The 19189-nt window shown below is 42.6% G+C and overlaps 5 protein-coding genes across 7 annotated transcripts in view; 1 reads left to right on the top strand and 4 right to left on the bottom strand.

The window, feature by feature from the left end:
• Positions 1-19189, top strand: part of RB195_010418 (uncharacterized protein) — a gene marked incomplete at both ends in the record, with an annotated part of 57256 nt that overhangs the window by 32824 nt on the left and 5243 nt on the right. For 2 of the 3 annotated variants that reach the window (XM_013452080.2, XM_064191413.1), the window contains 13 exons: positions 9624-9786; positions 9843-9943; positions 11253-11417; positions 15653-15832; positions 15896-15978; positions 16191-16248; positions 16316-16381; positions 16439-16526; positions 16578-16747; positions 16969-17110; positions 17178-17324; positions 18005-18126; positions 18182-18285. In XM_013452080.2, the coding sequence (XP_013307534.2) occupies positions 9624-9786; positions 9843-9943; positions 11253-11417; positions 15653-15832; positions 15896-15978; positions 16191-16248; positions 16316-16381; positions 16439-16526; positions 16578-16747; positions 16969-17110; positions 17178-17324; positions 18005-18126; positions 18182-18285 (1589 nt within the window). Of the gene's footprint in view, positions 1-2932; positions 3023-9620; positions 9787-9842; positions 9944-11252; positions 11418-15652; positions 15833-15895; positions 15979-16190; positions 16249-16315; positions 16382-16438; positions 16527-16577; positions 16748-16968; positions 17111-17177; positions 17325-18004; positions 18127-18181; positions 18286-19189 lie in introns of those variants that run through there. The other variant, XM_064191412.1, reaches the window with a different exon arrangement.
• Positions 6234-6599, bottom strand: RB195_010422 (uncharacterized protein; the record flags this gene model as incomplete). The annotated part of the gene is made up of 1 exon (XM_064191419.1): positions 6234-6599. The coding sequence occupies one exon, from the start codon at positions 6597-6599 to the stop codon at positions 6234-6236; it is 366 nt and encodes a 121-aa protein (XP_064049000.1).
• RB195_010421 (uncharacterized protein) lies at positions 6699-7070 on the bottom strand (the record flags this gene model as incomplete). The annotated part of the gene is made up of 1 exon (XM_064191418.1): positions 6699-7070. One exon carries the CDS (start codon positions 7068-7070, stop codon positions 6699-6701), a length of 372 nt encoding a protein of 123 aa, XP_064048999.1.
• On the bottom strand, positions 7212-7517 carry RB195_010420 (uncharacterized protein; the record flags this gene model as incomplete). Its single annotated transcript, XM_064191417.1, has 1 exon — positions 7212-7517. The coding sequence occupies one exon, from the start codon at positions 7515-7517 to the stop codon at positions 7212-7214; it is 306 nt and encodes a 101-aa protein (XP_064048998.1).
• On the bottom strand, positions 7678-7998 carry RB195_010419 (uncharacterized protein; the record flags this gene model as incomplete). Its single annotated transcript, XM_064191416.1, has 1 exon — positions 7678-7998. One exon carries the CDS (start codon positions 7996-7998, stop codon positions 7678-7680), a length of 321 nt encoding a protein of 106 aa, XP_064048997.1.

The following is a 19189-nucleotide window of genomic DNA, read 5'->3' as shown; positions in this document are numbered from 1 at the left end:
TGCGCGATACTTCTACACAACGGCACAGGAATTCGACGCCGCGGGACCCGCCTCGCCGCATTTTATAGCTTTACGACGCCGGCGCACCAATTCGACGCTGTGGGATCGCACCTCATATTATAGCTATTTATTATGACATTATTATAAGAAGAGAACGGAAGAAGATCCTATTCAATCAGAAGTACTGGGGAGGCTTCTAAAGGAATATCGCTTCAAACGAAAACTTTTTCACCGTTGGATTTCAACATCCCAGTCCCTTTATCGTTAATCACTTGATCCTGTTCTTGCAAAGACGTTATCAAATCACGGAGCACACTGTAAATCAAGTTTCTTCTGTGGTTGTGAGTCCTCGGGTGAAGGTGTATGGTTCTATTACATATCACCCAAAATGTTCTTGTTGATTTTATAACCCGGAAATCTGAGTAATTTAAGGGAACTCTCATAACTTCACCTAACACCGTGATTTGATAACGTCTTTGCAAGAACAGGATCAAGTGATTAACAATAAAGGGACTGGGATTTTGAAATCTTAACGGTGAAAAAGTTTTCATTTGAAGTGGCACTCCTTTAGACGCCTCCCTAGTAGTTTTGATTGAATGGGATCTTCCTCCGTTCTCTTCTTTTCCTTTACTTTTTCGTTGGTTTGTGATTAGTATTTGGGAATGGCACTTTTTCGTCGTCTCCTTTAGGTTCAGTTCTCTTCGCTCCTTCTTGCATGCATTCAGCGGGATTTAAACCTCAACTTTGACAGAAACGTCCTCGTATGTATCGGGTAAAGAGTTTCGTCTTTTGACAATACAAATAAGGATGGTGACCAGTGGTGATCATGTCATATCCAATCTCTGCTATTTTTTTAAGGACTTAAAACTTGCCTATCGAATGCCTGAGATTTCGCGACAATATCTAAAATACCTGAGAATATCTAAAAATATCACATCAAATCGAAATAACACATTAGTGCTAGGAATAAACTCAGTTCACCGCTACTAGAAAAAAATTTAGAATTGTGATCTTTTTGAGACGATTTTTCTTTTCTTTGTACTAGAAGGCTCTGTATGAGAATAGCTGTTTACGTCAAAGCGTTATCACCTGTGTCTCCTTTGCTGCTGTTGTTCATAGATTTGCTCGAGTGACCAATAATACTTCCATTTGTCCCTATGGCGCGCAAGGGTTGCCTAGTGGATTGTCTTCTCGCGAGAGACTCGAGAGACATTCTACTTTTCTTTGAGAACTTTGTAAAGAGGTCTGAAGAATGGGGCGGCGGTCTTCCTGCGATGTGTTTGATATCGCGTGGTATCCAATTGCTCATGGCTCTGGTCCAAGGATTGTCGTGAAAACGCATCACATGTCCGAGATACTTTTTTTTTCCTTTCATTAGCATATGCGGCAGCGTCTCTGATTTTTGATCGGTGACGTAGGGGTGAACTTCGAATCCCTTTTTTGACTTGCGTAAAGCAGGATAATCTCAGCACCATCCTTTCAATTCTATGTTCTATGACGCTGATCGCATTTTCTTCCTGCTTGTGACACGTCCAGGTTTCTGACGCGTGGATCAAAACAGGAAGGACGGTGGTGTTGAATAGGTGAGCATGCAGCTGGATATTCATAATCTTTTCCACTACATCCTCGATGCTCTCTTGTGCTCCCCACGCAGCTCGTTTCCTCTTGTCAGCTCAAATCTTTCATCATTAATTTCTTGCTCTAGATATACTTAGCTGGAGCGTATATTCGTTCCGTTGAGCGTGAATGGGGCATCAGAAACTCATCCGCTCCTCATGAATACCGTCTTGTACAGGTTCAACTGGAGATTCGCTCCGCCTGATTGATATTTGATGTTATCAGAACGATGTCGTCAGCGACACGAGTGTGGTATAAATGCCAGCCGTCAACTTTCAGTACCATCTCACCTCATTCCAATCCCTGCATCGTGTTTTCGAGAGTGATACTGAGTATTTTGGATGAGATTAGTGTCACCCTAGCCAACCCCTCTCTTCACGTCGAATGTGACGTTAAAGCATCGTTATAGCGATGGACAATAAGTAGCCCTATTCCAACACGTCAAGATAGGTTGAGAGAATAATTCGATTATCGAGTTTGATAAGCTGTACATGAGGTTGTTAAACAAATTTATTGGCTAACGTTTCGGCTATATCGCCTTCTTCAGAGCCTGAAAGGGGCGATATTCAATCTACAATTCAAACGACCAACCTCTCCACAACTAAACTGATAAACTCCACGCCTACTTTCAATCACAAATTTAGCGACTACACTGAATGCTCACCTTATATCGGAGACGCCTAGCATGGACCACTACGATCGATCACGAGGGCGAATGGTCGAATGTCACATTCGGATCGGACAAACCATTCGAGATATGGCGCGAGTTCCCGCGTTATCGACATACATTCACCCTTGCGGTTCATTTTAGGGTTTTTGGCTTGGATCCAAAATGCCTCCAGCGATTTTCGAGCCAACGTTTTAGTTTCGTGCGCTAAGATTTGGACTCTAATTTCAAAATCGGCTCCGTCGTGTTTTTGTGTTCTATGGCACCTAAAGGTGTCCATCCTCGTAACCTATTCTTTCCGCTCACGTGCTCTTTGATGCGGACACACAGCGGTCGTGCCGTTTTACCGACAGTTTAGTTGTGGAGAGGTTGGTCGTTTGAATTGTAGATTGAATATCGCCCTTTCAGGCTCTGAAGAAGGCGATATAGCCGAAACGTTAGCCAATAAATTTGTTTAACAACCTCGTGTACAGCTTATCAAACTCGATAATATAAATTCAACTATGCCGAGGTTCATTCAAAGTCGAACTTTTCAACTGCTTAATAATTCGATTGTTTTCAAGCTACACCCTTCACTTGCCCCTGGTTCCAAAAACCTCAAACTGATATTGCTGTCATTTAATATTTTTGTGATTCTGTACGTTGCAGATCCGTGTAAATGCAATGAAACGATGGCAACACGGCGATATTCGCGATGTAAAGCGAGCACTACCAAGAAATTGTGTACTTGTTCGTAAGGTGATTACAGGAGTTTACTATTTTAGAAGAAAATGGAGCACGTAAGAGACAAGCAGGAGAGTGCGAAAGTATGTCAGTCAAGCGGCACATAAGTAGCAAATATGTTTTTGTTCTTGAGAAAAAAAAGCGTTGCTCAAGTCTAAGTTAAAACAGTGTTTCTTGTTATATGTTACAAGCGCCTCCAAGTTAAGGTGTGGATCAGTACCAAATATGTGCTTAAAGGATAACAAAAAGTTGTTCGATTCCTTTAAAACATCCTTGTTTTTATTATTTTCGATTAACGTAGACTAGATTCACTTTAATTCATTCTAGTCTTTGTCTTTTACATTTCTTAAAGGCATCACCCCACGAATCTGAGGTGATGCAGATTTCAGGTGGAGTATTCGTATACAGGATGGGAGACTACGGAGAGGGGGCGATTCCGTCCATTTCTTCCTAATTGCCGTAAAAAACGGCTCGGAAGATACGGCTTCATTCGTTTTGGCGCACCATTTTGTACAAGAAGTTCGATTGGAGCGCGCCAGTCTTGTGCGGCGCCGCATCTTCCGGGCCGTTTTTTACGGCAATTAGCAAGAAATGGACGGAATCACTTCCCTCTTCGTAGTCTCCCATCCCGTATACGAATACTCCACCTGAAATCTGCACCACCTCAGATTCGTGGGGTGATGCCTTTAAGCAGAATTCTGTTAACCGTAGATGTGATTTTAAGCGGTGTAAAAAGTCTGATTCTAGAAGTCAAACATTTTTGTCAACACCACAACAGTCGACACAGTGATATCTCTCAGATTTATACAAACTACCATGAATACTGGTTTCGTCCCCAGTTTCTCGCGTTTTTTTTTTGTTGTGAATTTAGGCAACCACAAAGATAAACAAGAAAGATGAACAAAAAGTCAATCGACAATGTGTTTTCCATTGTAGTTTACAAACTCTTCCCTACGTTCAGCAAGCTGCTCAGTCCCTGTTGTTATCGTTCAAAGCATGGGGAATCTACGAGCCCAAACTTTTGAACCTTTCCCATCGAGTGAAGATGAAGACGCTCTGTGGTACTGTGGAAACATTCCATTACATCTGCTAATTCTCTTGTCGTCTGGTGTGGATCTTCGTGAATAAGCTGAATCAATTGCTGTTCATCGAACGGAACGAGATATTAGGTGCGATGCGTGTTTTTGAGGTCGAAATTGGTGCCTTTGAATCGCTCAAACCAATTTTGAATGGTCCCGAGAGGCATCGCCCCCGTTTCACAAATCTCACAAAAGCTCCTATGGTTTTATCACTTCGACTAAATGCAAAAAGTAGAAGGTGTCGTGGATGCTCTTTTTTGTCGACTTGACGCTCCCTTTCGATGATCTGAAAAGAAGAGAAGATATATTAGCATAAAAATATGAACAGACTATATTGTAGAGAACGTAATTCTCTATCGAGTAACACAAAACGAATTGCCAAAGCATTTTGATTTTTTACATAAAATTTTCACTTAAAAAATAACTTCAAAATTTTCATTTATGAACCAGTCCAAGCTGCTGCTTTGAACGATCACCGTGAATGTGCATCTTCCTCTCCAAAGGCAAAGTATCACGAAGTTTACGCAGTAACCTGGGAGAAATTTGGGTTGTACATAGATTACAAAAACGGGCGTTTCTGCGCCCACCTCCCTCTAATCATCGTAAAAAAACGACGTGGAACGCGGTGTCCTTTCCTGCAAAATCAGTTGCAGCCCTAGTGCATGCGCAGCATCAATGTGCTAGCGGTTGAAAACCATTGTTTCCTCGGCAGAGGTTGAAGTAAAACCAATGAATTCGCTGCTGAGGGGACCGGAACGTGTCCAAGGGTGCGCGTTCAAATTTACCTCGTGGAAAATAAAGTGTTTCCACACCGTTTTTTTTACGAGGATTAGGTGAGAATGGGTGAAGTCATGCTCGTTGCCATAATTTGGGTACCTCCTGAGCGCTCCTCGGGCCTAGAGGAAGGAGAGGATTGCAAAGGAAAGGGGTAAGCGAATGTGTGGTGGGCAGCACTGAATGAGGCATATCATGATAACCAGGACAAAATGTAATGCAGTAATAGATAACTACATACAGAATATAGAATATTGCAAAAAATGATATAAAATCATTACATAAATTACAAAATATTACGTTTAGTTTCAGGCGTAGGGCGGTATACAACGTTTTGTTTAGAAACGTAGAAAAACATGTAGAACGTGTTGACAATGTAACAATGAGACCTCTTAGGTTCGACACCCTGCTGAGAACAAATTTTTGTAAAAGAAGTAGAAGCTTGAAACCAGTTCTGAAAAAACGAAGAAATTAATTTTATGTAGTTTTCAGCAGGTTTTAATGGAACTTAGTGACAAAAAAGCTCAGATTCCGTGCTCATTGTTAGGTCTGGGAGTCGCGGATAGTCGGTCGCAAATAAATTCGTTATAAGAGAACAAAAAAAAATAATTTAGGTAGTTTCTCAGAGGAGAAGGCTTACCCTCAAAAACATTCACGTCGTTCTTTTTTTCCACCTCCTGGTCTTTCTGGAATTTTGATGGGACATTATTTAGAATATTCGGACTTTTTTCTCGATTTGTCCCATCCAAATTTTGAGGAAACCAGATGAACCGGAAAGGGATAATTTTGCACATGGGGGGTTCATTATTCCCCATTTTCGGATATATGTGTGATTTTTTAAAACGCCGTTGCGTTTTCTTGGAATGGGAAAACTTGCCCAAATCCCGATTTTTGTTCGCACGCTGAACAGTGTGTGATCTTGATTAAAATAAGATATCTCAGAGTCTTAGAGCGAAGCAAATCGTCTGCCAGAATGTTGTAGCCGAGGATTTTCTTTATCAAATGCTACATCACTCGATTTTCAAGTCCTCGCACTTTTTTCCAATTTTTGATGGGACAAAAGTGGGAAAAATGCCATTTTTTTCCATCCTTGTCCCATCAAAATTCCAAGCAAAGTAGAAGGTGGGAAAAACAGTGATATAAATATTTTTGGGAGAAACCTTTTCTGAAATTGCCTAAACGTTTTCTTTTGCACCTCTTATGACGGAACTATTCTTCATGATCCTTCAGACCTAACAATGTGCAACGCATCTGAGCTTTTTTGGTCATTCACCTTGATCACCTTGACTCGCGTTGTTCTTCAAACTGGTCCAGAACCAGAAATCCCTCCATTTGTTTCGATCGCATGCCAGAGTCGCCCAGTGGTTCCTCCTTTAGCGTGGGACACGAAGAGCATCATAATTTTTTTTGAAGGACATCGTGAAGAAATCTGACCATCTGGTCGGCGGCCTTCCTCTAGTGCGCTTAATATCGCGGAAAACCCAGTCTCTCACGGCTCTGGTCCAACGGTTGTCGTTAACGCGCGTTACGTCTCCAACCCACCTCATTTTACTTTCCTTGGCAAACTTCATCATGTTCAACTCCCGACCCAAATAAGCGTAGCTGGTGCATTCGGATATGTTCCGTCCGTTGAGCGAGAATGGGAAATCCGAGACCCATCCGTTCCGCATAAACATCTTCTTTTGCAGATTCAGCTGAAGACCGATGCATCCACATGTTTCGCCGAATTCGGTCAGCATTCATTCCGCTTGGCTGATGCTGGGTGTTATCAGTACGACTTCATCAGCAGAGCGCAAATGGTATAGCTGCAGATCATCAACCTTCACTCCCATGTCGTCCTATTCCATGTTTCGCATTACGTTCTCGAGAGTGGCTGTGAATATTTTGGGTGAGATTGTGTCACCCTGTCGGACACCTCTCTTCACCTCAATGATGATATTCTTGTAGAATGGCAAAATCCTGGTCGTAAAGTTATTGTGCAGCTCTCGAAGCACCTTTATGTACTGAGTACGGACGCCTTGGTTGTCCAAGTCTTCCACGACCGCTTCCGTCTCAACTGAGTCGAAGGCCTTCTTCAAGCCGATGAAGGTGAGACAGAAGCGGCATCTCGTACTCTCGTGATACCTCGATGAGTTTCGAAGCAGCGTGAATGTGGTCAATCGTGCTGAATCCTTCTCGAAATCCTGCTTGCTCGCATGGCTGTTCTTCATCCAAGACTTTTCAACCCTATTAAGGATCACTCTTGTAAAAAGCTTGTAGAAGACGAACAATAAGCAGATGGGCGATAGTCGCCGACGTCATGTGTATCTCCCTTCTTGTATAACTACACGGTCTTGCTGGTGTTCCACTGTTTAGGAACCTTGCATTCCGACAGGTAACGTGTAAATGGCCTCGCCAGGGTGTTTATGAGTACTGGCCTTCAGGTGTTCTGGTCTTATTCTGTCGGGACCAGGTGCCGTACGATTTCTTACCGATATGATAGCATGTCGTATTTCGGACGGGAGAGCCTCTGGAATGACATGTCCGTCTTCCCTAAGATGGTGAGGAGGCAAGTGGACATGGCTGTCGAAGAGATCAGAGTAGAAGTCGTAGATGATTTTTTCCATCCCCCTTCTCGATGCAATGGTTGTTCCCTTCGGGTTCCGGAAAGCAGTCATCTTCGTCTTGCGACTGGCCCCGCCTCTGCAGTTTCAGCCAGCACTTCTACTCTTCTCTCTTTAAGGTCTTCCTTTATCGCCTGTCTGCAAAGCCTTGGGAGCTTGGACATGAGTCCTTGGTTCCCTGCTGCTGCTTCTCGTGCTGCTCCACGCTGGCATATCAGCGCAAGAGTTTCAAGAGATTCAAGAGACGGGCGTCTCTTGGTGGTTTTAAAACTTTCAACCTTCTTCGTGCAACCGTGTCCATGTCCAACTTCTTTGCCATACTCGTGTTGATGAGGACGCGAATTCTACCAACACCTCTACTGTCGCATGCTCCTAAGAACAGTTCTCCAGTTTCATGTACGGCGTTGGAAGGGTGGCGTCGCCTCGTCTCAGTCAGTCCGATGACGTCGTACTTAATCTTCTTGCCTTGTATCATCAGATTTTCGATGGCCGCTTCCGATGCAAGCGTACGTGCATTATAAGTACAGATCGTCATCCTAGTCCTTTTCCGTTTCGGCAGCCTATATGACTCCTGTCACCCCGTTCTTCCTGGCTCTACCGTACCAGGCTTCCCTCCGGAATCAGGAGACTTTTTTTCTATTACTGTGACATGCAAAAAATTTTAAAACACATGGGCAGGTTGCAAGCCTCTAGTCCCATGAGTTTTTTTCCGGAGTGGACATGTGGAGCTTATTTGTTGGAGGCAACTCCAAGCCGCCTCTCTTGCACCTCCCAGTCACTTGATTGCAGGCTTTTGGCTGGATCGACGTGCGGGATACAAGGATGTCATAAGTCAGTCCTGGCTCAGCAGAAACAGGGATTCCATCCCCTGAATCCACTCGCGTCTTTGGGCAAGCACGAGGTCGCTTTTGGTTCGCGATTAGCCCCTATCCGTCACCCAGCGACGCGCCACGTAGCCTCGCGACTAACCGGCTGTGATCCCTCTAATGAGGGAGATCCATCTTTTTGGTAATTAAGCTCTATTAAATCCATTTTAAGAAGCTGTAAACTATACGAAATTAAATAGTTTAATTTTTTATAAGTGGTTTCAAGTTTTTAACTTTTTAGCAAAATTTTGACTCAGTCGGGTGTCAAACCTGCGTCGTCTCGTTGTCATATTGTGGGAATGAGATGTTGATTTTCTCCTTTTTTTTCCACGTTCCTCTGTAATTCGACCTATGCACCTGATTCTTCTCTTTTTTCGTCGTATTATGTCTTTTGAGGGCAGCATACCACGGATCTGACGTGTTATGGATTTCTCATTTAATGCTTCTATACGGGGTTTTAGATTGCGAAAACCACATTGTTCCGCTAATCTCTTCGCGATCGTCGCAAGAAACGTCACGAGAATCGTTTTTGTTCCTATGAGGTACATTAGGACGCTTCTCTATGTACGCGTTCCACCCCCTCAGCAATCTATTCATTAGCCTAACCTGAATAGGCTGGTGAGGAGACCTTGTTAATCCTCAAAGCTCTCTCTAGAAGCGGTGCGTGCAAAATAGTGACGCGTTGCAACTGAAATCGCCATAAAAGCGGCCGCTTCCAGGTCGTTTTTTATAGCGGATATGGAGAGATGAACGGAACTAGCTGGCTTGCCACAATCTAAGACCCTGTATAGAAGTTTTCCGCGGGAAATCCATGCCACGTCAGACACGTGGTATGTTGCATTTAATCAGTAATTGAAGGTATTTCATAGATTTTAGAACAAAAATCGAATAGGATAAAAATGAAAACATTACAACACCAATATTTCAACAACATTTTAGCAAATTTGTTTCCTTTACTGCTTGGTATTTCTTTTCTTCTGTCAGCTACTGGAGGGTCGTGTCCCATCATCATCCTTGACACTGACTCTACGTTTTCGCTGGAATTCTATACTACGTCAGTTCTGTGATACGTTGCGTTTAAGAACCCTGCTGCATTAACAGCCCTTCAGTGGAGATGTACGATGGGTTGTCCTGTCTTGACATTGTTTCTCCTCATCTTTCATAAACCGCTTTTGGATCTTTTCAACCTACATATAGCGAAGTATAAAATATACAAGTAGGAAAACAAAGTGCTAATGTAGTAAAATGGCTACTTCTCAGTAAACAAACAGTCATATCTTTCTCTGCTTAGGTGATGGTAACACCTCTTCGCACCCTATTCATGGCTCCAGAAGTAATGATGACAAACCGAGTTGTGCGTCGTTTTGGCGAAGAAAACGCTCTCCGTTGTGTGTTTCGAGATGATTCGGGTGCTCGTCTCATCGTCAAAGATTTTGTACAAGGACCTTGCTATGACCGTAAACTTTCTGTGGTTTCTGAGATCTTACGCTATTACGTATTAAAAACTTTTCAGAACAATCATCTATTGTAGCAAACATTGTGAAGCGAACACTTTCACATGGTGTCGAGATCAATAGTCGCCACTATCACTTCCTTGCTTGGAGTAATTCACAGGTACTATTTTCGGGCGTTGATCACTACAAATGAAGTATACATTGTGTCAGCCCACATCTGTTTATCCCTTCATACTGATGGTTATAGAGGAGGTTCGCCTTTTAGTCCTCTATGATGAGTGTAGTTCAACTTTTTTACTTCACTGGAAACAAGGGGCATGTACAAGAATTTCTGTATTACTTGTGCTTGTACTCGTAGACTACTTGTAGCGAACGCTGAGCACGTGACTATGGAGCTCTCTTAGAAACAGAATCTTATCAGGATCTTAGGACAAGGAGAACTTGTTTCTTCAACTTCGCCTTTACTCGTCAGTACCCCACAAACTGCAGGCGGCAGAGAGAGAGGCCGTGAGAGGTTTATGGTGAAATGTTTTACCTTAAAGGCTGGGGGTATGTAACCTAAGATGCCGAACTGCAGGCTTTTCTCAAAACTACAGATAGCATCAGACTCTATGCTAGCGAGACGCCCACGGCAGAAAGAGCGAAAAGCACCTTAGAAGCATCCAGTCATAAGATTTCCTACATCTCGTTTTGAAAAATCCTTGTTGAATAGGTGTTACGTAATGTCATGCAGAGAGGTGTGATATTCCCTTTTGCGTGATTGATGCCATAGAAACAACATGAAGCCGGGGTTCGCACATCTTAAGAATAACCTAGCAAAGCAGCAGAGTATGCTCTGGAAGTCAGGTGCAGGTGGCTTGAATACAGGAGAAACATGTTACAGGTGTGTGGGTGGTCAGAGTGAAGTTCCAAGAAGTATAACGCTTTTCCGAGGAGAACCGTAACCAAGTGCCCCGGATGACAAGTAGACGTGAAACTCGCCATCTTCACCACCTAAAAAGGTCAAAAATTTCGTGTATGATGATTTTCATGGAAAGAACCGACTGTAATACGATATGACCAATCGGTGGTGAGGTTGGTAAAGTTTGATGACCTTGACATCTTATTCTTACTCGTTGCACACCCGCTTCTTCTATACGTTACGTTCCAACATGCGTTTCGTACAGCTTCTTGGTCAATCAATATCGGCGTGAATTCCTACGAATGTGTGTATGTGTGTTTGTGTGAAACGAAATTCTAAAAGTGGGTGCGAAATTTACAGAATGTTACAGAAAATGCCACTAGAATTAATTTTGATTCATCAGCGAAGGCGAGGGAAGCGAACACGACAGAAAGTCTAAAGTCCGGCTTTAGCTGCACTTTAGACTTTCTGTCGTGTTCGCTTCTCTCCCCTTCGCTGATCAGACTGATTCAGTCAGGTTTCATTATAATTTGCGAAGAAAAGGATTGCGACGAACAGTTAATTCCAGATGCGTGACCATGGTTGTTACATGTACGCATCGACTTTGGATCGACAAACCGGTGACGTATCGATGACTGTTGAAGACATGAGAGAGTGGATGGGCGACTTCAGTAGCAGTAAGAATGTACCGAAACTAATGAGCAGAATGGGACAATGTTTCACTCAAGCTCAAGTACAAGCTATTTTTACCATTTTAACATTGCTCTCTTTTCTTTTTTTCTTTTTTTTTTGGTTGCAAACTTTCTATAGAAAAAAAACTAGGCGTTAGTCGTTAGGCATTTAAGCAACAGCCAAGATTGTTAACAAGCTTTATTAGGGCGCCTTCTTCGGAGCCTGGAAAGTCGGATCATTTGTGATATATCCTACGAGGTGCATCAGCAATGTAACCATTAGAGGTTACGATCCGCTGAGCTAGGTTAACCGCATCGATCCGCTCCTGTACATCAGACGTCACCATTACGGCTGTCTTAAACTTGTTCCGAATGACTGATTTTTTTGTTTTTCAAGGGTGGGCTGAAAAACAGTGAACTAATATTTTAAAATAAACTGTTTTTACTGCTTGGTTTTCGAATCCATCGTGTCTTCCACTCACCGTTGGAGCACAGTATTTCCACGTTAAAGAAGGGCAGCCAATTTTCTTCGGGTTTTTCCCGTGTAAACCGTATGTAAGGGGATTGCTGGTTTAGAAGCTCGAAACAAGTGTCCATTTCGTCTTGACTGGGACATATGATGCAACAGTCATCAACGTAACGAAAGTACAGGAAAGGTTTTCGTTCCAGGATGGGTTGTTCTATTTTGGGCATGAATGCAATGGCTAGTGTGGGAGCTAGTCTTTGCCCGATTGCCAAACCCCTGACCTGTCTGGATTATGGAAAACCCGTGCAGGTTTAGAATGTCTTGGTGTTCTACTAGTAGCTCGAACACGGGTTGCATTGCAGCGCTGTTTGAGACATTGGTGTAAAGAGAAGTGACATCGGAAAATTCAACGACACATTCTTTTCCCAAGCGCGCTCTTCTATGTTTTTGGTGGTTTTTTTTTTTTTTTTTTTTTTTTTTTTTTTTTTTTTTTTTTTTTTTTTTTTTTTTTTTTCTTTTGGGGGGGGGGGGGGGGGGCCCCTTTTCCTTTTCCTTTTTTAAATTTTTTTTTTTTTGGGGGGGGGGTTTTTTTTTTTTAAGTTTTTTTTTTTTGGTTTGGGGTTTTTTTTTTTTTTTTTTTTTTTTTTGGGGGGGGTGTTGGAGGTGTAATCGTCTGTGTTCGATTAGAGCAGAAATCAGAGAGGAAGGAACGGGAGTAGGAAGTGCCATAGGTTCTAATCTTCCTTTCGGTACCATTCCCCGCAATGATGTATAAACCACAAGATCCCAGTTCTCAAGTGAATGCCTAGTTTCGTCTATTCACCACATCCGTTTTCTCAATTCTAAAACGTTTTTCGAGAAAACGTCCCATTTCAAATCTCATTGAGAACCCGAGCAAAGCTCTGGTCTACGCAAGATTCGCGAACTCTCAGCATGTGGCGAGATAAAGGTCTCTATCAGCGACAAGAGAGGAGAGTTTGTGATCATATCACGTGATCTATACATGGCTATTACTAGGCAACACCTTGATGACGCATCACTCTATTCCTCTTCGTCATATGGAGAGTTCAAAATACAATGTCGTCATCTCAATAGAGTTTGGGTCGAGACAGGAAAGGCTGTGGGGTTACATAGAACAATGATCACAAGACTGAAGTACGAACTTCCTAGTTGCACGGTTCTATACTTACTATTAAAAACCCATAAGCTTTCCCCTTCTGCTCTCCTCTCAGAAGATCCAGGGGTATTCAAAGTACGTCCTACCATAAGCAATGTAGGCGGCCTACTGACAGAATATTGTGGCTTTTAAACGTCATACTTGCCCCGTTGCTTAAGTATGTTCTCGCGCATTTATCCAACATCAACATATTTCTTGAGCAACATAGAAGAGCGCGCTTGGGAAAAGAATGTGACGTTGATTTTTTCGATGTCACTTCTCTTTACACCAATGTCTCAAACAGCGCTGCAATGCAAGCCGTGTTCGAACTATTCATAGAACACCAAGACATTCCAAACCTGTGTGGCTTTTCCATAAGGCAGATGATGACGCTCCTGGATGAATGTCTAAAGTGCTCTATATTTCGCTGGTCAGGACACTACCACAGACAGGTCAGGGGTTTGGCAATGGGGCAAAGACTAGCTCCCACACCAGCCATTGCATTCGTGTCCAAAATAGCATAATGTGTCCCACTCAAGATGAGATGGACACTTGTTTCGAGCTTGTAAACCAGCAATCCCCTTACATACGGTTTACACAGGAGAAACCCGAAGAAAATTGGCTGTCCTTTCTCAACTTGGAAATACAGTGGTTCAACGGTGAGTGGAAGACACGATGGTTTCGAGTTTCGAGCTTGTAAACCAGCAATCCCCTTACATACGGTTTACACGGGAGAAACCCGAAGAAAATTGGCTGTCTATCCTCAAGTTGGAAATACAGTGGTCCAACGGTGAGTGGAAGACACGATGGTTTCGAAACCCTAGTAGTAAAAACAGATTAGTTCACTGTCTTTCACCCCACCGTTGGAAAACAAAGAAATCAGTCATTCGGAACGGGTGACATCTGATGTAGAGGAGCTGATCGATGCGGTTACCCTAGCGCAGCGGATCGTAACCTCTTATGGTTACATTGCTGATGTACCTCGTAGACCAGGTCTTATTGCGCAGCGAGATTATGCCAAGGTGGACGACTCCAAAAAGACCAATTTCTGCTTATCTTTCATAACCGACGACCTGAGTAAGGCGATAAGGGCGGACTGGACTGCATGGTTTTTGGTGTAGTTTATTTGATTTCGTGCAAAAAATGTGGCGAACAATATATTGGCGAAACAGGGCGACTTTTTTATGTTCGTTTTAAAGAACATCAAGATGGGGTGAAACATTCAAACGCAGCAACCCCTCTCAGAAACCATCGCAGAAAATGTCATGAAAATGTTCCTTTCTGCATAGCTGCCACGATCCTATCTTACGAACCCGAAATTGTAGCTCGCAGAACTTTGGAGGCGTTTTGGATAAACATTAAAAGTCCGAAAATGAATAGGAAGGAAGAATGCATATCCGTGACCAACTAGCTGGCTCTGTATCAAGACTTTTGCGTGGTTTTGATCTACGGGGTCATGTGCGAGTCGCATCCTAATTAGTATTAGTGGAGCGATTTAATCAGGCGGAGGTCCGCTAATATCACGGCAACGCGGCTACCTAGGTAAGCACGACTCTTTTGGTTTCGATTTTGGATGTAGCATCTTAGGGAATGTTGCCTTGTTTCGGAAGAGGTATTTGAGAGGATATATCACAAACTGATCTGACTTTCCAGGCTCTGACGAAGGCGACGACGCCGAAACGTTGACCGTAATAAAGTTTCTTAACAATCTTGGCTGTTGCTTAAACTGGACTATCGACAAGCTGCAATCTCTATGCCAATATTCAAAGAAAATCGAACTTTTGCACTTGTAGAACAACTAGGTGCTTGTAGCAACTCTTCTAGTGACTAGCACAAATCAACTGGCCGCTAAAGGTTTCTTCGGCATCGCAAGGATTTGCGACATTAAAGATAGCGCTTAGGGAATTATCAACGTTGGGCTCCATCCGATATTGAGTTTCGGGGCGTATTCTGCAATCATCTCAGTGAGCAGACGAAAACCCTCAAAAAAACGAGACGCCTCAAAAAATCCAAGAATCAAAGACATCAGAAGCGAACAAATCATCACTTTTGCAACGAAGGAACGGTTTTCATCATTCACCAAAGGTTTTGAGACATACACAAAAAAACGTTGCCGACCTCTGATAACGCATTTAATTTTCCTCTAATTGCGTTAGCTGCACACGAGGAGCTTACTTCTAAATCTCTGCAAGACGATCTCTCCATATTGTTCCTACTTGTTTGTTATTTTTGTGTCTTACTTGTTACTGTTTTTGTCTTTTTAGCAAAAAACGTGTCTTTTTCACATTCTTTTCGTATTTCTTAGGACAGCATTTGAAGGCGTTTAGAAACTGTGTCGCTCAAATAACTCGAGCGCTAGCTTGCAAAGATTTTATAGAATGATATTTTATTTTTGCTTCGAATGATTATTATAAGATTTCAAAGATTTCACTTAGGAGACCTTATTGTTTCATCACGAGAATTGAATAGACCGAAGGCGGCGTATCGCAGAGGCATAGTTCTTCTTTAGTTCCGATGTACTGCAAGAGTAAAAGATCTAGTCAAAAGTATAACTGTAGGGAGCTTTTGAACTAGAACTGTCCCTGATGTGACTCTGACGGCGATGATATTTTCACCTAATATGATGCGTAATCACAAAACGTAAATTAGAAAAAAATTATAGAAACTAATTTCAGCCGACTGTGTCGATTTCATTGGAGGAATGGTGTGTGGAAGGTGATGTGGAGGGAGGAGCTGGTCATCCAGAAACACAAGAACCGTATTGCTTCTCCGATGGCTGTGGTCGAATTTCACCCTCTCTTGCACGACGCGTTGCTTTAGCACTTCAGCTTGAGATTGTTCCTAGCTGTTATCAGGTTTCTAGGTTTCTATAAAGCTGTACTCACCTCTTTTGATACCCCTGATCACATTGATTTCAGGTTCGCTTCAAAGGCTTTAAAGGAGTGTTAGCAATAGATCCTTGTTTGGATTTGGCGAAGAATGGTCCAAAAATCGTCTTCAGGTTTTCCTCTTGTGTTCTTGTAACTTGGTGTTTCACTACCCTCCTTTGATGGAAGAATTGCGCTGTCGTTGCCTTGAGGTCTCAAGCGACCACTTGAGCGATGGAATTTTGGAAACGCTTGACTGAATCCGGTCAAGATTATGAGAAACAGTCGAAACTAAAAGATCACATACACATACACACACACTTCCAACAACAGTAATATTTTTCAGGAGAAGTCAGATGAAATTCAAAGAGCGATGTGATGACCAAACGAACAATGTTCTTGAGGTAGCAGAGCTGGAAATGAGGTTTTTCGAGCTGGTACCTATGATTTCAACTAGTGAGACATTTCTAGGTTGTCAAGTACTCTATGCCCTCCCCCGTTTGCCTTAATCGCCCGCTTATCACGATTCTTGACCAAGTATGGTTGCCATTCGTCTTCTTCAAGGGAATAATCGTTCTGCTTGCTTCTCTCTAGGTAACCCAGAAACAGTCTAAAAGGCTTCATAAAGAGCTTTGCAGCAAAGTGCACCACTACCTCGAAAAGGAACTCGCACAACTTGGAGGTGCTGGAAGGCCAGTTATATTTCGTTCAACATGCAATTCTCTCCTTCTAGCAATGCTACTGGATGATGCTGTGGCTGGAGACGAACTCACTCTTCGGCTCAATCTACCTATTAATTTTGTACGACTCCGTCAATGTGGCATTTCTATCACTAATGAGCCATTCCTGCGCAGGATCCTTGTATCCGTCTATAGATACAACATTAACAACCATTTAAGCAAAGTAAGTGAAAATTCACAATGTGCTCTTCTAACAAACAAGCAGATTATTAGACTATGCTGTACATAGCTATCAAATTGAGAACCCCAAAAGCTAGAGGTTTTTGTTGTTTTTTTGTTCATTGTTCCGATTCAACATTCAAACTCCTTTAGTAGAAAGGGAAACTTCTAAGGAGTTTTAAAGGTGATTTTTAATTTTGGATCTGCGTCAGAAGAAAGCTTAAGGCTAAAATATTTCTTCCGCACTCGGTTGGACGCTCCATGTACGGTGTTTTTGATGAGACCGGACTCCTTCAGTATGGTCAAGTATTTATCCAGTACTCAGCTTCGCTAAAAAAACCTGATGGAAAGCTGAAGATTTACACTGGTCCGTCAATTACCACAGTATTTATTCTCAGCCCTCCTCCTTGCTCTAATTAGTGGCCCCGTTGCAGGTCCCGTCATGATTACGAAGAATCCGTGTCATGTGGCTGGGGATGTAAGAATGTTTACCGCCGTCTACCAGCCCGCCCTTGCACACCTCTTTGACGTCGTCGTTTTTCCCCGCCACGGACCTCGTCCTCACCCTGACGAGATGGCTGGTTAGTGGGTTACTCATGCTGGTTTTGTTTTATCCAAGTATCCTGCACAGAAAGACGTCCAAAATCATGTTCCTGATAGGAATTTGTTGTCCTAAAATTATCCTGAAACCCTCATCTCCGAAGCTCCGCAGTTCCTTATTAACACTTCTATGTATGTAACTTGACCATGGATTTTTCTTTTAATTAGTTTTTTTTCGTACTGATTCACTTAAGAAATTATCGAAACTTGAATAGTAAACTATTTTCTGTGCAGTTTGTCATTGGATGAAAGGTAAGGGCAGTACCCCGGCAAACTTTTCATGTCAGGTTCTCTCCAATAGTCCATGGAATCCAGGAGATGGTATAACAGATTGAACTAATAGTAACATCTACGAAGCCGGGAATTAGATTCATCGGAAACCTGAAACGCTTTAGAGAGAACACTCTAGTTAGCGACGCAATTCTCTTCACTTGCAGACGAAATGAAATCTTATAAAGCTGGATCTCACCTCCCGTATTGGCATAAAGACTAACTTCAGCGGTAGTCGCGCCACTAATCCAATTTGTTGGTTGAATTCCTTTTTGGTGTTCTGCAGTTTCGCTGTCATTTTTGAAAATCACGTCGTGAACCCTATCTACTAGTAGAAAGAACCAAAAATACGAGATTTTTGACCCTTTCCTCAGTGTTATGAAAATTTGAGGGAGCGATTTGGATGGTGATGAGTATTCGGTCATATTCGATCCGGACATCCATTTCGATCACAACGAGGAGGCAATGACGTTTCCGAAGAGTTCACCTGACGACTTTGAATCAGTTCCTACGGTTGCATTAGAATAAGTGAGGGGCTTATTAAATACAGTTTATACATTTTCTTTAGACGGATGACATGGTGGACTTTTTCCTCAAATACCTGAGGCAGGATTCCATAGGAAGAATGAGCAATGCTCACTTGATCCTTGCAGACCGCAAGGGTTTGTTCGAGTAAGTTTGTTTCATCATGATGGTGGATTACCACCGATCCTCACCTGCTGTAGCCGAAAACAAAAGGATATTTAGAATTGACACAACCGCTGACTCCTTAATGCACCACGAGCTTCTCTATGTTGCGATTTCAAACCATTTACGTATTTGTTTCATTCTGTTTTCTACTACTTAACTTCGTTTTGTATGAATACACTGCACTGCTAAATTCTTCATCCGTGTCACATCACATCTACTTTTGACTAGAACCTTTCTTGGTTCCCATAGCTGGAACGAGGACTCAGAGTTGCTTCACAGATCTCTTCACGAAAACCGGTTAACTTCGATAATATATATTGAATAGAGAGCTAGGCGCTGGGCAAAAGCAATATTGTGCTCTTCCTTAGATGAATATCGACGACAAACTCTTCGTTTTTGCACTGATAGGAATGCTAATACTTTCTGCAAGCACAAACATGCGCGTGCGTGTGGATGTAAGTACATTGGGCTGTATCATCTAGTACGGCCTGCATAGGAAAGGCAAACGTTGCGAAAATTCTATGTACTATTTGACGGTGACGTATATGACGGTTTACGTGCTACAACGCAGGTAGGTATCGAAAGCTTCTATTAAAGACGTAACTTCACTCACACAAAAGAACAACCGTCATTAGAGTAACCGAAAGAAAGGATACCACTTGCCAAACACCGCTGTGGTGCGGGAGAGAAGTTGTTTCTTGGAAAATACAACAACAGAGATGTTGGTGTTCTCGTTAAAGCGAGTACGGCCTTGAAAAGGGATTTCTTCAAGCAATCAAAGATCCGAATTGGATTTCTGTAGCCGAGCAGATGTGGATCCACGTCTCCATCGCCCGTGGCTCAACGTTTTGAGCACTTCTATATTTGTCATTATACTCTCTCCAGG

Source organism: Necator americanus, chromosome III, assembly GCF_031761385.1.
Source record: "Necator americanus strain Aroian chromosome III, whole genome shotgun sequence".
Lineage (NCBI taxonomy): Eukaryota > Metazoa > Nematoda > Chromadorea > Rhabditida > Ancylostomatidae > Necator > Necator americanus.
This window is presented reverse-complemented; position numbering and strand designations above follow the sequence as displayed.